The sequence below is a fragment of the Zalophus californianus genome, chromosome 11 (genome assembly GCF_009762305.2).
Source record: "Zalophus californianus isolate mZalCal1 chromosome 11, mZalCal1.pri.v2, whole genome shotgun sequence".
Lineage (NCBI taxonomy): Eukaryota > Metazoa > Chordata > Mammalia > Carnivora > Otariidae > Zalophus > Zalophus californianus.
In genome coordinates this window covers 106,822,332-106,835,930 of record NC_045605.1, presented here as the reverse complement: position 1 = coordinate 106,835,930, position 13,599 = coordinate 106,822,332, and the positions used below count along the sequence as shown (strand labels likewise).

The 13,599-nt window shown below is 57.3% G+C and overlaps 1 protein-coding gene across 2 annotated transcripts; it reads left to right on the top strand.

Annotated features, from left to right (window-relative positions):
• The first annotated feature begins 4,078 nt into the window (after positions 1-4,078).
• Positions 4,079-7,338, top strand: AP5B1 (adaptor related protein complex 5 subunit beta 1). 2 transcript variants are annotated; one of them, XM_027579569.2, is made up of 3 exons: positions 4,079-4,133; positions 4,477-4,644; positions 4,748-7,338. In XM_027579569.2, exons 2-3 carry the CDS (start codon positions 4,495-4,497, stop codon positions 7,229-7,231), a joined length of 2,634 nt encoding a protein of 877 aa, XP_027435370.1. In that variant the 5' UTR covers positions 4,079-4,133; positions 4,477-4,494; the 3' UTR covers positions 7,232-7,338. The 2 variants fall into 2 exon arrangements, with proteins under 2 accessions (XP_027435370.1, XP_027435369.1); XM_027579568.2 differs by lacking the exon at positions 4,079-4,133 and adding an exon at positions 4,200-4,319.
• Positions 7,339-13,599: the final 6,261 nt, after the last annotated feature.

The window sequence follows — 13,599 nt, the reverse complement described above, 5'->3', positions numbered from 1 at the left end:
AAGGCATGGAACAACCCCTTCCTGTTCTCAGAGAAAGCTTAGCAGGGGAGCTTCGAGGGGGGTGGAGGTGGGTCAGGGGCTGGGAAGCAGGGAGGCTTGAAGGCAGAAGGGCTTCCGGGAGATGAGATGTGCTGCAACAAGCAGGAAAGGGCCTGGAGTTGGGCTGCCCTAGACTTTTAGTCTCTGGGTACTCGAACCAAGCCACCTAACCTGTCAGGGCCTCAGTTTACACATCTGTAAAGTGGGGCTCCTAGTTCCAGCTCTCTTCCTCAGAGCAGTCAAGAGATATTGATTTGCTTTTGCCTGGAAGTCTAGCAGCCTTTGAAAACGGACTCAGCCTTAAAGCAGGCTGATGGTGCCCCGGCCACCAAGGCCTCTGCGCGGCTCAAACAGTGGCCTTTCCAGCGTTATTTAACAATAACCTTGGGGAGGCTGCAAAGCCCCTGAGAAGCCATGAGTGCTGTCAGGACACCAACCCTCCACCTCTGCAGAGTTCCTGCCCGTGGGCCTCCCAACGTCCTACTGCCAGGGTGGGCAAAAGGCCCCCTCGGCGGAGCTGGGGGGGGGGGCGGGGGGGCAGTAGCCAGAGGAGGAGGCTTCCTGGGCCATCTGGAGCCTCTGGAACAGTGCAAAGAGAAGCCAAAGGTTCCTGCTGGAGGAAGCCAAAGAGCCAGGTGAGGCTCTCCATGGTGGCCTCATGTCTGACCTGCCAGACTTTATTCCCTCCTCAGTTCCCACAGCCTTCCTCATCGTGGGGACTGGAATCATCAGCCCCCAAGTACTCAGGGCCAAAGCCCACAGTTGTCTGTCCCCTCTTCCCTGCCCCTCCACATCCACCCACCACCAAGTCCCGGGAGCTCCCAAATCATCGGGCACGCGCCCACACCTCCCTCCGCAGCTACCACCCTGGGCCAAGGCCCCGGCGCGTTTCACCTGGCCACAAGGCAGCCTCCGGAGTAACCTTGGCCCCCTTCCCCCACTGGCAGCCAGCTGTCTCCCCTCGGCCCAAGCCCTCCCGTGGCTCCCATGGCAGCTGGGGGCCTGGTGCACTCTGGTCCCTCCCAGCCTCCTGACCGCTCGCCTCTCCCTTCCTGCTGGTTCTGCGTGTGCCAGCCACGCTGCTTGCCCGCCATCCACCGAGCCTGCCAAAGCCTGGTCCTGCTCAGGCCTCTCCTCTGGTGTGCCTTCCTCCCAGAACACTTTTCCCTACCTGATGACTGGTTACCTCTTGTCATTCAGGTTTCAGCCAAGTGTCCCCCTTCCAAGAGGCCTCTCTGGCCACCTAGCTAAATCCTTGTCCCCCAGTCACCTCCGGCCCATTACCCTTTCCTGTTTTCCGTGCAGCATCTTTTACTCTGAAATTTTGGTTTCTCCTCTTTGTTTATTGTCTGTTATCCGCCCCCCCCCCCACCGTAAGTTCTGTATACAAGGGACCTCTTTCTTTTAACACCGTTTTAGTAGCTTTATTTTGATATAATTCATATACCATAAAATTCACCTTTTTAAAGTATACAATTCAGGGGGTTTGGTATCTTCACAGAGTTGTGCAGCTATCACCACAGTCTTCCAGAACATTCTCATCACCCCAAAAGTAACCCCGTAAACATTAGCAGTCAATCCCCATTCTGCTCTTCTCCAAGCCCCTGGCATCCATTACTCTGCTTTTTCTCTATGGATTTGCCTACTGAGGTGTTCTTTTTAAAGCATCCCCGTATCCCCAGGGAACACCCAGTGCTGGGAAGATGGGTTGGCCATGTCCCTATTTTACAGATGAGAAAACAGGCTCAGAACCCCTGGGAAACTGACTTTCCCTTTTCCAAGCCTTGTGTCTAGGGTCTCCCCAGAGCTGGGCTACACCGGGGAGGCTGGAAACCCATCAGGAAAAGAAGGAATGAGGTGTGAACATCGAGTTGGGGGAGTTCCCTGGCTGCAGCCCATACCTGGGCCCTCTTGGCTGGGAGGTCCCTTTCCCGGGCAGGCCTGCTGACTGTGGATTCAGGGAATGTTCATGCCCTCAGTGCTGGTGGGCTGAGCTTAACTCTCTGCCTGGCCTGTGCCAGGGACAGACCAGTGCCACCCTCCCACAGGGGAACAGAGCAGGGACATCTGGGCAGGCAGGTAAGGGGAAGGTCCATCCCAGGACCTGGACACCCCGGAGGGCTGCGGGTAGCTGGTGTGGAAGGAGGGCCAAGTCAGGGGCAGCAGGGGGCCGTTTGTTGATGTCCAGCCTCCACCTCTTAGGAGCTCTGTGACTTTGGGCAAGTGACTGCACTTCTTTGGGCCTTCATTTCCTCATCTGTGAATGGTACCCATCCCCAGGTACCCCAGGGTTGCTGTGAGCCTGGGAGTCCATGTGGATGCACCCACCACACCATCAGGAACCACACGCAGGTTCCCTCCCTCCCTCCAGACCCCTGGCCCCAAGGAGTCAAGGCCCAGAAACACTGCTGTCAGAAGCTGAATGAGGGCCAAAGCCAGTGGCAGATTTCCTGACCCTTTGAAGCCTGTCTCTTCAACTGTAAACGAGGTTTAATAATCATTCCTCCCTCCCTATGAGTGGTGAGGGCTAGGGGTGTGTAGTTATCAGCACCCTCTGGGCCTCAGACAGGGAAACCAGACAGGCTCCTTGTTACCCCCAAGCTGCCTTCCCTCCCAGGGCTGCTCTCATCCTGGCCTCTTTCATCTTAGGTTTAATTAGCCAGGCTGCCCCACCCCACAGTCTCTTGGGCGGGAGTCATCACTCCCATTTTATAGATGGGGAAACTGAGGCACCTAGAGGGAAGTGGTTTGGAGCTGCCGCCTGTGAGTCAACTATGGAGCCAGGGCCCAGAGGAGCTGGGACTGGGCTTTCCAGCTGGACCTGTCCCTCGGGGTGGATACCTGTCTCCATCCCCCTGGCATCCCTGGCACCGCAGGCACCCAGACAGCCTCTTTTCCAGCTCTCTCTACCCCACCACTCCCTACCACCTCCCATCTGGAGGGCAGCAGGACGGGGTAGGGAGGGGCCTGCGAAGCTTGGAGAAAGGAGAGAAACTAGTTGGCAGCGCTAACATGGGGGCTCAGGTCTGTTTCATCTTCAAAGCCGCCTAATTAGAGCCCAAGGTGTTACTGTAGCCGCCTGTGGGGCCTGGACGCCCGCAGTTCTGGGTCCTGGAAGCCAGCGGTCAGTGGGGCATCTGCCGTGGGGGTCCCGGGCCCAGGAGACGCCAGTTGGTGAGCACCAGGCGAGCCCCCTGAGTGTCGCCAACCAGCTCCGATCCAGTCCTCTGGAATTCCAAGAGTGCTGGGTTCGTGGGCTGCTTGGCCCTAGGTCTTTAGTGGCGAAGTCTCCGTTTCCAGGTCCGTGCTAGGCATGCCGTGAACCCTGTGATCCACCGGGCCCTGCCACTCGGCACGTCTGCATCCCGTTGTTTCCCCGGCTTCATCCAGGATTATGGCCTTGCCCTGCCAGCTTTACACTGGCTCGGCTGGCCGCAACCCTTGCCGACTGTCGACTACTGGTATGGCCTAAGGCAAAGGTCAGCAGCTTCCGCCCGCGGTGACCCCGGCTCCGGCTCCGCGCCCCCAAGCCCAGCCGGTGGGGGGCCAGGGCCGGCGTCGGAGAAGCGAAGCCAAGCCCTGAGGCGCCCGCCCGACCGGTTCGGCCGGGGCTGCGAGGAGCACTTCCTGCGGGCGCTCTGGGACCGCACCTTGCACACCCCCCAGCGGACACCGTGGGAGCCCAGAGACCCTCACCCCACGCCCCCCGCATGGTGCGGAGCGCCCGGGCGCCGGCGGGGGGCGCGCTGATTGCCATCGCGGGCGCGGCGGGCGCTGTCCCCTGGAAGGCCCTGGGATCGCAGCCCGCGCGCGGACGGGACCCCGGCATCCGGGAGCCCGGGCCCACCCAACTCCACCGCCTCTGCCCGGGCCTGAGGCGGTTTCGGGGAATGGGGGCCTGCGCGCAGCGGAACAGTTACTCAGCCCCAGCGAAACCGGCGAGTCGGCACCTGCTGGAGGGGCGGGAGGGAAGGCGGTGGCCCCGTTACGGCCCCGCCCCCGCCGCCCACGCGCCGCGCGCCCCGCCCCGCCGCGCGCCGCCGCCCGGAAGGAGCCGGCCGGCCCGAGCGCCCGCCGCGGCTGAGTCAGGCGAGGTGAGAGCGGCCGGCCCGTTACCGCGGGCGCCGGGGGCCGGGGCGGCGCTGTGGTTTCGGTGTCTGCAGCGGGCGGGCGGCCTAATGAGCTCTCGGCACGCACCCCGCGCCGGCGGCCCTGCCCCGCGGGAACCCGTGGTTGCCCGCTCTGGCGTCGCCCCCGAAACCTCTCGATTTCATCTCGGGGTCCGGGCGCTGGGTCCCCGCTGGCGTCTGCGCGTGGCAGGGGGCGGCTGGGATTTGCGAGGCGGCCCTGGGGTGACGGAGGCCCCTTCGGGGTGCGCACAGGTGCTCGGGCGCCCTCTGGCGGCCGCGGGCCTCACCTTCCCTCGCTTCTTTGCAGGGACCTGGGTGCTGGACCATGGGACCCCTGAGCCGGGAAACCTGGGCCCAGCGCCTGGGCGCCTTCCGGGCCAGCCCGTCCGCCTTCATGGCCGGTCCCGAGGGTGAGGATCTGGGTCGTGACCTGCTGAACGAACTGAGAAGTGAGAAGCTGAGCGAACAGACCAAGGTAGGCCCTGTGTGCACCCCCTGCCCTGGCCCATCTCGTCACCTCAGCCCACCGCGCCCTGAACCTCACTTTCGTGATTCCCACCCAAATCCCCCATCCCCAGGTTTCCTTGCTGGCCCTGAGCCTGGAGTACCCAGCCCAGCTGTGGCCGGATGCCGCTGCGGCCGAGGCAGCCGCCACCTCCCTGTTGGACACCTTGGTCCTTCTGCCCCCACGGCCCTCAGCCCTGCGGCGGCCCCTGCTGCTGGCGGCCACCACAGCCCTGGCGGCCGGAGATGCGCTGGGCCCCACCTCGGGAGCCTCCCGCCGGCTCCTGCCCCTACTTCTTGGCTTGGCCTCGGGCCGCGATCTGGGCCGAGGCTTTGGCCCCGCCTCGGAGCAGCGCCCCCTGCAGGCCACAGCTTGTGAGTGCCTGCGGGAGCTGGAGAGCTGCAAGCCTGGGCTGCTGGGGGGCTGCCTCGGGCTGCTACGGAGCCTGCTGGGGCAGGAAGGCCCGGTCCAGCCGCTCAGCCTGCTGCTGGCACTTGCTCTGCGCAACACCTTGGTGATACAGGCCAGGGCGAGGGCCGGCCTGCAGGGCCTGCTCGTGGCCGGGGATATGCCCGCGGCAGGTGGTCCCTGGAACTGGACACTAGCTGAGGAGGCGGATGCCCACCTTCAGCCCCAGGCACCTAGCTGGCCGGCTGCCGAGGAGGAGGAGTGTGGCCTTGCAGTGCTGGAGCCCAGTCCTGAGGAGGCCCGGGAGCTGCGGGCTGCTGTGGCCCAGCTTCTGGACACTTCCTACCTGCTCACTCCTGTGGCTCAGGCCCAGCTTCTGTGGCTGCTGGGCTGGGCTTTGCGGGGGCTTCGGGGACAGCCACCAGTGCTCTTCAAGCCACAGTTGGTACGGCTGCTGGGCACGGCCCAGCTGACGCTGCTGCATGCCGTTCTGGCGCTCAAGGCGGCCTTTGGTGAAGCCCTGTTCACGGCCCAGGATGAGGCCTTGCTTCTCCGCCGGCTCACCTTGGCTGCCCAGCACCCAGCCCTGCCCCTGCCCGCCCATCTCTTCTACCTGCACTGCCTGCTGAACTTCCCTGAGAACTGTCCTCTAGGCCCCACAGGAGAGGAGACGGCCCCCCTGCTGCTAGGGCCCCGGCTGTGCCGTGGCCTCCTGCCCAGTCTCCTGCATGACCCGTCAGCCCTCCTGGCCCACCTGCATCTGCTGTGCCTGCTCTGTGCGGAAGATGAAGAAAAGGAGGAGAAAGGCCAGGATTGGTGTCCCCGGCATTACCTGGGGGAGCTGCTGGCTGGCCTGCGGCAGAGGGCAGCCCTGCATGGGGGCCCCCGGGCCTTGGCCACTCTCTGCTTCCAGGCCTCCTACCTGGTGGTTCACTGCCTAGCCACGCAACCTACGGTGCTGACACCCTTGACCCACGGACTGGCCCGGCTGTACCGAGCCCGGCCTGCGCTGGCTCCCCATTTTGTGGATCTCTTGGATAGGGTGGGCCCTGAACTGGGGGAGCCCCTGAGAACGGCATTGCGGCAGGAAGTGGTGTCCAGGCCGGGCAGGGATGAGGCCCTTCGTTGGCACCTGCAGATACTGTCCAAAGTGGCAGACGGGAAGGCTCCAAGTGCCACCCTAGGCTTCCTGCGTGCGGCGGCGGCCCACTGCACGGACTGGGGCCTCCAGCAGGCACTGCTGCAGGTCTGCCGGGCTTTGCTGCGCGCGGGGGTTGGGGAAGGCCTGGCCGACTTGCTGCAGGCACTGGCCAGACAGTTGGAAGACCCTGATGGGCGGGACCGCGCACGCCTCTACTACATCCTCCTGGCCCACCTGGCAGGGCCCAAGCTGGGGGTGGCCCTGGGCCCCTCGCTGGCCGCCCCAGCATTGACCTCCTCACTGGTGGCCGAGAACCAGGGCTTTGCCGCAGTGCTGATGGTGCAGGAAGCCCCGGCCCCGATGCGGCTAAGTGTGGGGCCCCGCAGAGCGGCCGGCCCAGTCCCGGTGCTGCAGCTCCAGGTGGAGGTGCTGGAGCCGCTGTACTCCGTGGAGCTGCGCTTCCGCGTAGAAGGACAGCTCTATGCACCCCTGGGTGCGGTTCACGTGCCCTGCCTGCTCCCGGGCCGCCCCTGCCGGCCTCTGCACCTGCCGCTGCAGCCCCGTCGCCCGGCTCCCGCACAGCTGGCCGTGCGCGCCCTGTTCGCCACCCCCGCTGGCCTCACGTGCCACGCCCACCTGCCGCCCCTGCCTGTGAACTTTGCCGACCTTTTCCTGCCTTTCCCTCGGGCCCCTGACGGGGACAAGCAGGGCTTCTTTGAGGAGCTCTGGGACTCCTGCCTGCCAGAGGGCGCCGAGAGTCGCCTCTGGTGCCCTCTTGGGCCACAGGGGCTGGAGGCCTTGGTGGCCCGCCACCTGGACCCTTTTGTGGTGGTGGCCCAGCCCCCCACCAGCTACCATGTGGCCATCCGCCTGCCCCCAGCCTCGAGGCTGTTGTTGCGACTGGAGGCGGCCCAGGGGGACGGAGTGCCCGTGGCCCTGCGGACTGACGACTGGGCCGTGCTGCCCCTGGCCGGGGACTACCTCCGTGGGCTGTCAGCCGCCGTCTGAACCGGGAGGCCAGGCCAGACCCTGAGCCGGTCTTGCCCAAAGGAGGGCACCAAGGGCCAGGAGACAGTCCTGCGGCTCCTTTCTCAAAAAAAAAAAAAAAAAAAAAAAAGATTCACCAATGACCTTCACTGGTTGGTTTTCTTTTGAGCCCTGGATGGGGGGCATGCACACGGGGATGGGGGAGGAGAGGCTCCGGGAAAACTTCCAGACTAGGAACCCCCGTACTGCAGGGCTCCAAAGTTTCTTCCTGCCGGGCAAGTGGGAGAAAAAATATCCTTGTCTCTACTTCCCAGAGAGGGTCAGGCCTTGGCCCAAAGCCATGCAGCAACTTAGGAACATGGGAGCTGGCCTTGGGCTTCCTCACCTGGGGACCAGGGCTCTTCAGTGCCAGAGCTTTGCGGGGTCCCTGCCCCAGTGAGCTCAGGCTGGCTAGGACGATGGTCCAAAGTCCAGAAACAGGAGGCTGCAGGGGTCCGGTGGCCCCCTCCTGGGGAGGGGGGCTCCCCGTGCTGCGTTGATTGGAGCCAGTTCTAGGAAGGGTCCATCAGTACAGTTTCGGAGCCGAGAGAGAGAGAGGCCCCACGGAGTGGGCTGCAACGAGGCTGACTTTTCCTCACCCCAACCCCACCTGTGGACTTAAGAATCTTCTAGGTAAGACAAACTCGTCCCCCTTGGCCTTTTTCCAAATACGTGAGATTCTTTGGGTTCAAACGTATTGAGGCCATCTCTACTGCCAGGCACCAAGCTGGTATTTTCCACAGACGATGCCTCACGTCATGCTTGCGACAGCTCAGCAGGGCCCCACAGATGCGGAAATCTGTAGGCCAGAGGGGCTGAATGATTTTCCTGTGGTCACCCACCTGGTTTAGTAATTGTGTTTTGTCATCCCGGAGCAGGTTTCCATTACCACACTGTCAGAAGGAAGAGCTGCGTGGGCCAGAGGGCCACAGGGTCCCCAGGCCTCTCTGCCCTGGGCCAGCCTTCAGGCGGTTGCAGGAGCTGCAGTCGGCAGTGCTGGGCCCAGAAGGACCAGGGGCTTGGGCCTAACTTCTGTGGCCCCTGCCTCTCGGGCTCCCAGTGCACAGGTTCCTGTGGGCCATTCCTGCCCCTCCTGATTGCGGCAGGACAGGAAAGGGGAGCAGGGCCTGGGACAAGTGGGGCTCTTCTGGCCCAGGTCAAAAGGTCTGTCCTGAGTTTGAGGTACGGCAGTCAGTCGTGTGATCTGGGCCAGCCATGGCAAATCAGGAAGGGGTTGGTTCCAGGAAACCAGCTTGTCTAGCTGTTTGTGGCAGAAAGGGAGTGAAGATGACTGACTACTTCCATGGTGGCTGGGAAGGCCAGAGGAGAGGGCCTCCGGGAGCCAGCCCCGGCACTGCTGAGTTCCAGAATGCACCGCCCTGCCTGCAGTCCAGCTCCTCTCAGCACCAGGTGCTGGGCGCAGACTCTGGAAGGTGGGTGCAGCTGCCAGCAGGGCCTCCTGACCCCCCGCAGCGCCAGCGTGCTGGCACCCTACAGAAAGGCTGAGCTCCCAAAGCTGCCATAGAGCCTCGGCCTTCAGAGGGCATCCAGTGAGTGGGCCGGATGTCTCCCACAGACCTCCAGCACAGGGAAGTCTGGAAAACGTGCCTGTTTCTTTTTGCCCTCAGATGCAGGAGGTAGGGTTAATCCTTACCCTAAGATTAAGATCACTGGCCTGTGTAGGGACTCACCAGCCATCCTTTTGTTCATCCGGCTAGCCATCCATGCATCCACCCACCTCTCCAGTGCTGGGCCCCAGATGACCCCCAACTTCCCCATCCCCACCACACATCTGCCACAGTGGGCGTCATAAATGTCCCCTCATGTGTGTCTGTGACAATTTCCCTAGGATACACACAAGGAGCAGAATTGCTGAATCATAAGGCATGCCTATGCTTTATTGGACTAAGAGATGTCTGAGTAATTAAAGTTTTCATTTTTTATTTATTTTTTTAAAAGATTTTTATTTATTTGACAGAGAGATAGAGAGCGAGCACAAGTAGGCAGAGTGGCAGGCAGAGGGAGAGGAAGAAGCAGGCTCTCCGCTGAGCAGGGAGGCTTGATCCCAGGATCCTGGGATCATGACCCGAGCCGAAGGCAGCCGCCTAACCAACTGAGCCACCCGGGGCCTCTGAGTAATTAAAGTTTTTAGTTTTGCATCCTCTCAGTATGCCTAGTTTTTAGTTTTGCATCCTCTCAGTATGCCTAGGAAAGTAGGGATGGACATGAGCGAACCAGCTCACGACATCCACCACAGTCCACCCCTTTGCCTGCTCCACGTCCACATACCCCTGCTCATACTTCAACCTGAAGGTCGTAGCAACAACAACCTGCTCCCACAACAACCTGTCCTACAACCAAGACTTCTTGCCAAAAGGGAAGACTCCAATTTCCATTGGCCACTGGCCACCTGTCTGGACATTCACAGTGTTTTCCAGCTGCTGGTTCTCCACTTCCTGGTACATTCATACCCTTCCCCACCTCCCTGAGGTTAGGCCCGGCCATGAGACCAGCTCTGGCTACTGAAATGGAGAGCATCGGTTCTGGGGCAAGACATTCACTGCTAGCACTCAGCCCCCTGGCCCTCTCCCGCCCTGGCATGGCCGTGGTGGAAATGTTCATGGATGTGGATGCGCTCGATAGTTGGGTCACAATCCTGTCTTGGTATCCTTTACCAAAGGCACTGGACTAAGAAGGCAATCATTAATAACACACACTTTTTATGACACAAGAGGAAAGACACGGGCAGGGATAGTTGTTAAGCTATATTTTACTTGCAAGGAAGAAAGTATTGTGTAATGAGTTACAAGGCCACAATGGGGGCTTCCAACTTTCACAAATAAGAACATTGTACAGGGTGTCCAGTTAACTTCAAAGAAACAACAGATGATTTTTTTTCATATCAGTATGTATGTCCCAAACATTAGGACATACTTTTACCCAAAAAAGAAAAATAGTTGTTTCTCTGAAACTCATATAGAATCAGTCATCCTGTATTTTATCTCTCCACCCTAGGTTGGTATTTATAACTTATTTCTTCTACGATCCATTATATATGTGTGTGTGTGTGTGTATATATATATATATATATATTTTTTTTTTTTTTTTCCTTCAAGGCTCTTTACATGGTAAGGTAACCTTCATCCCTGAGAAGTCTGAGTCCTTGGTAAGTCTGCCGCCTGTGTTGAGTGTCTTTAGTTCTTTGAGTCCTGGGAACTCCCCCTCTCCACTGTGTGACCACGGCAATTTCTTCCTTGCTCATCAGGACCAATCCTCCTTTCAGAGCTGTTGGTTCCAAGGCATGAAAAGGGCAAAATGACAAGGTAGCGGTCTTCCCTTCCAGTTCAAAAGAACCAGTGCTTTGTCCATTAGCATTCACTCTTGGGTACCAAGGACTCTAAACTAGCAAGGCCCAAAACTGGAGGGAAGAGAAGCGAATATTTTGAGAGGGACTTCCAGTAGCAGCGCAGGTTCTCATCCCCCCCCCCAAATAATCTGGCATAAAGACAAGAGAAAGATGTAATTACACAAAACCAAAATGCTCAAACTTAAAAGTACCTGTAAGTAAAAACAAACAAAAAACAAGGGACAGCGCACCATCTCCTACGTCCCCGTCCCAGCCCCACCTGGCACGGGCTCCGGGCAGACTGGCAGAGAGAAACTAGGAGAAGAGGGGAGCTAGTAATGGCTGACGCTTGATGGAAGACCTCCCAGAAAGACTGAGTCCACCTGAAGTCTGAAAATGTGAAGACATGTCCAGAGCAGGTCAGAGGGAGAGATTTCAAAGTACATGGTGATTTGACTGGACAGTCTTTGAAACACACAGATTCGGGGAGAGCGAAGGGCAAAAAGGAAGGGAGAAGTGCCTTTTGGCATTTGGCCGTCAAAGGGGAAGCAAATGGAGAAATTTCATGGCTCTGCAAGACAAAAGAACAAAATCAAAGGACCCACAACTCCTTCCCCACTCTCCAAACAAACAAATCCATGAAAGCATCTGGACTCTGCTGAGCTGATAGAAGAGGGAGCATTAAATTTGGAATAAAACACCCAGCACCGCAGAAATGAGCAAGAAAAGATTAACATGTTCATATGGAGTCATTGCAAAATATCAAAAAAGGAATTTCGTTGCATATCAACCAAGGAAAATTTACACACACCCCTGAATAAACAGCCACAAAAGATAAGAAAGCTGAACACAGCACTATAAACAGAGTTACATATACTTAAGTGTTTGAAGATATGCAAAATCACCCAGAATGAGAAATTTTGAAAGGAATGGAAATAGATAAAACCCAGGAAAAGAATGAGGAAGGTTGACTGAACTCAGGAGAAAATTGGAAGAAACAGACAAAATTATCCAGAAATACAGATTACATTATAAGATGCCCAAGGGAGAATGGACTCAAATAAATGTATAATAAGGGACATTGAAGAGAGACAGAAAAACAACCAAGAAAATGAGATAAAGAAGTAGAAGTCAGAACAAAATAATGGTAGAAGATGGCAAAGAAGGAATCCCATTTGCATTAGTGGAGTCTTAGAAGAAAAACCAAACAATGAACCAGAACTGATAATTAACACCGTAAGAAAACTTTCCAAGAGCAAAAAATCTGCACATTGGAAGAGCCCACTGGGAACCTTGGAAAATTAGAACAATCAACGTTGAGACATATCCTCATAAAACTATTAGATTTCAAAATATTTTTTAAAAAGAATTCTCAAGGGGTGCCTGGGTGGCTCAGTTTGTTAAGCTTCCAACTCTTGATTTCAGCTCAGGTCATGATCTCAGTGAGGTCGGCCTCTGCGCTGGGCGTGGAGCCTGCTTAAGATTTTCTTTCTCCCTCTCCCCTTGCCCCCTCTCCCACTGGCTCCTGTGCTCGCTCACTCTCTCTCTCTCTCTCTCTCTCTCTCTCAAAAAAAAAAAAAAAGCGCTCAAGATCCTCAGGAAGAAAGATCAAATAACTTACAAAGGCAAAAGAATCAGAATGGCATCAGATTTTTAAAAGCCAACATACAAAGCAATACAGCAATGAGACAGCTTTTTTTAAACATTCTGTTTTTTAAAGTGTGAACCAAGAATTTTGTATTCAAACAAGTTGTCCTTCAAGTATCAAGGCCATAGGAAACAGTTTTCTGTTTTTCAACAAGTACTTCAGGAATTCGGCACCCATGAGCCAATCTGAAAGAGAATGCACTTCATCCAACCAAGAGATGATGAATATCTGTGGATATGACCTAAGGCTAAAACAAAGGTGGCATGAGGGTAAATAAGTAAAAATGTTTTATATTGTGATAGCTCATGTAATTAATGTAATTAAAAACGTGGGAGGGGCGCCTGGGTGGCTCAGTCGTTAAGTGTCTACCTTCCGCTCAGGTCGTGATCCCAGGGTCCTGGGATCGAGCCCCACATCGGGCTCCCTGCTCTGTGGGAAGCCTGCTTCTCCCTCTCCCACTCCCCCTGCTTGTGTTCCTGCTCTCACTGTCTCTCTCTCTCTGTCAAATAAATAAATAAAATCTTTAAAAAAAAAACGTGGAAGAAGAGAGAAAGAGGGAAATAGGATAAAGCTCACTGGTGGTGGTATGGGTGACTCTCAGCTCCAAATTCACTCTCATTGGCTGCTCTGTGAAAATAAATCTGGGCCCTTTAAATATTGGTCTCGGCCAGCTGGCTCATTATTAAGCTTGGTCGGCAGAGGGCGCAGAGGAGCCACTGCAGAACGTAGTTTGCGGTCCACCGTCTGCAGGACTCACCAGGACAACCTCCTGCAGCTTCTCCAGTACCGGAGGCTCCAGGGATCAAGCGACTCCAGCACCCATGGTTTTGCCTGCACCAGCCTCCTCTCGCGCATGCCAGCCAGCAGCCAGCAGCTTCCCAGCACCTCACCTTGGACAGTTTTGCAGCAAACTATCTCGAGTGAGAGGGGCGCCTGGGTGGATCAGTTGGTTAAGCGGCTGCCTTCAGCTCTGGTTGAGATCTGGGATCCTGGGATCCAGCCCCACGGCGGGCTCCCCGCTGAGCGGGGAGTCTGCTTATCCCTCCGCCCCTCCCCCTGACTTGTGCCCTCTCTCTCTCAAATCAATCAATCAATCTTAAAAAAAAAAAAAGTATCTCCAATGAGACACCTCCCCATAAACAGGCTTCCCTGGCACCCTACAGAATGGTTTTCCAGCAAGTTCCACCAGCACAGCACCACAGTAACTTCTCTGTCACCCTGTGAGCCACAGGCATGCTGTGTCCAGCTGGATCTGGATCTCAGACTTGTCGGTAGGAAGGGAGGTGCTCTTCCGGGCACAGCGTTGCTGTAAATGGGGGGTGGGGGGGCTGCTTCCTGTATCTTCTATTTCTATAT

Bases quoted from the DNA above. Each gene is read 5' to 3' on its own strand.
- AP5B1 (XM_027579568.2), top strand. From the start codon at position 4,218: ATGAGCTCTCGGCACGCACCCCGCGCCGGCGGCCCTGCCCCGCGGGAA. The intron at 4,320-4,476 runs GTCCGGGCGCTG...GCTTCTTTGCAG, and splicing joins CCTCTCGATTTCATCTCGGG to GGACCTGGGTGCTGGACCAT. The intron at 4,645-4,747 runs GTAGGCCCTGTG...CCCCATCCCCAG, and splicing joins AGCTGAGCGAACAGACCAAG to GTTTCCTTGCTGGCCCTGAG.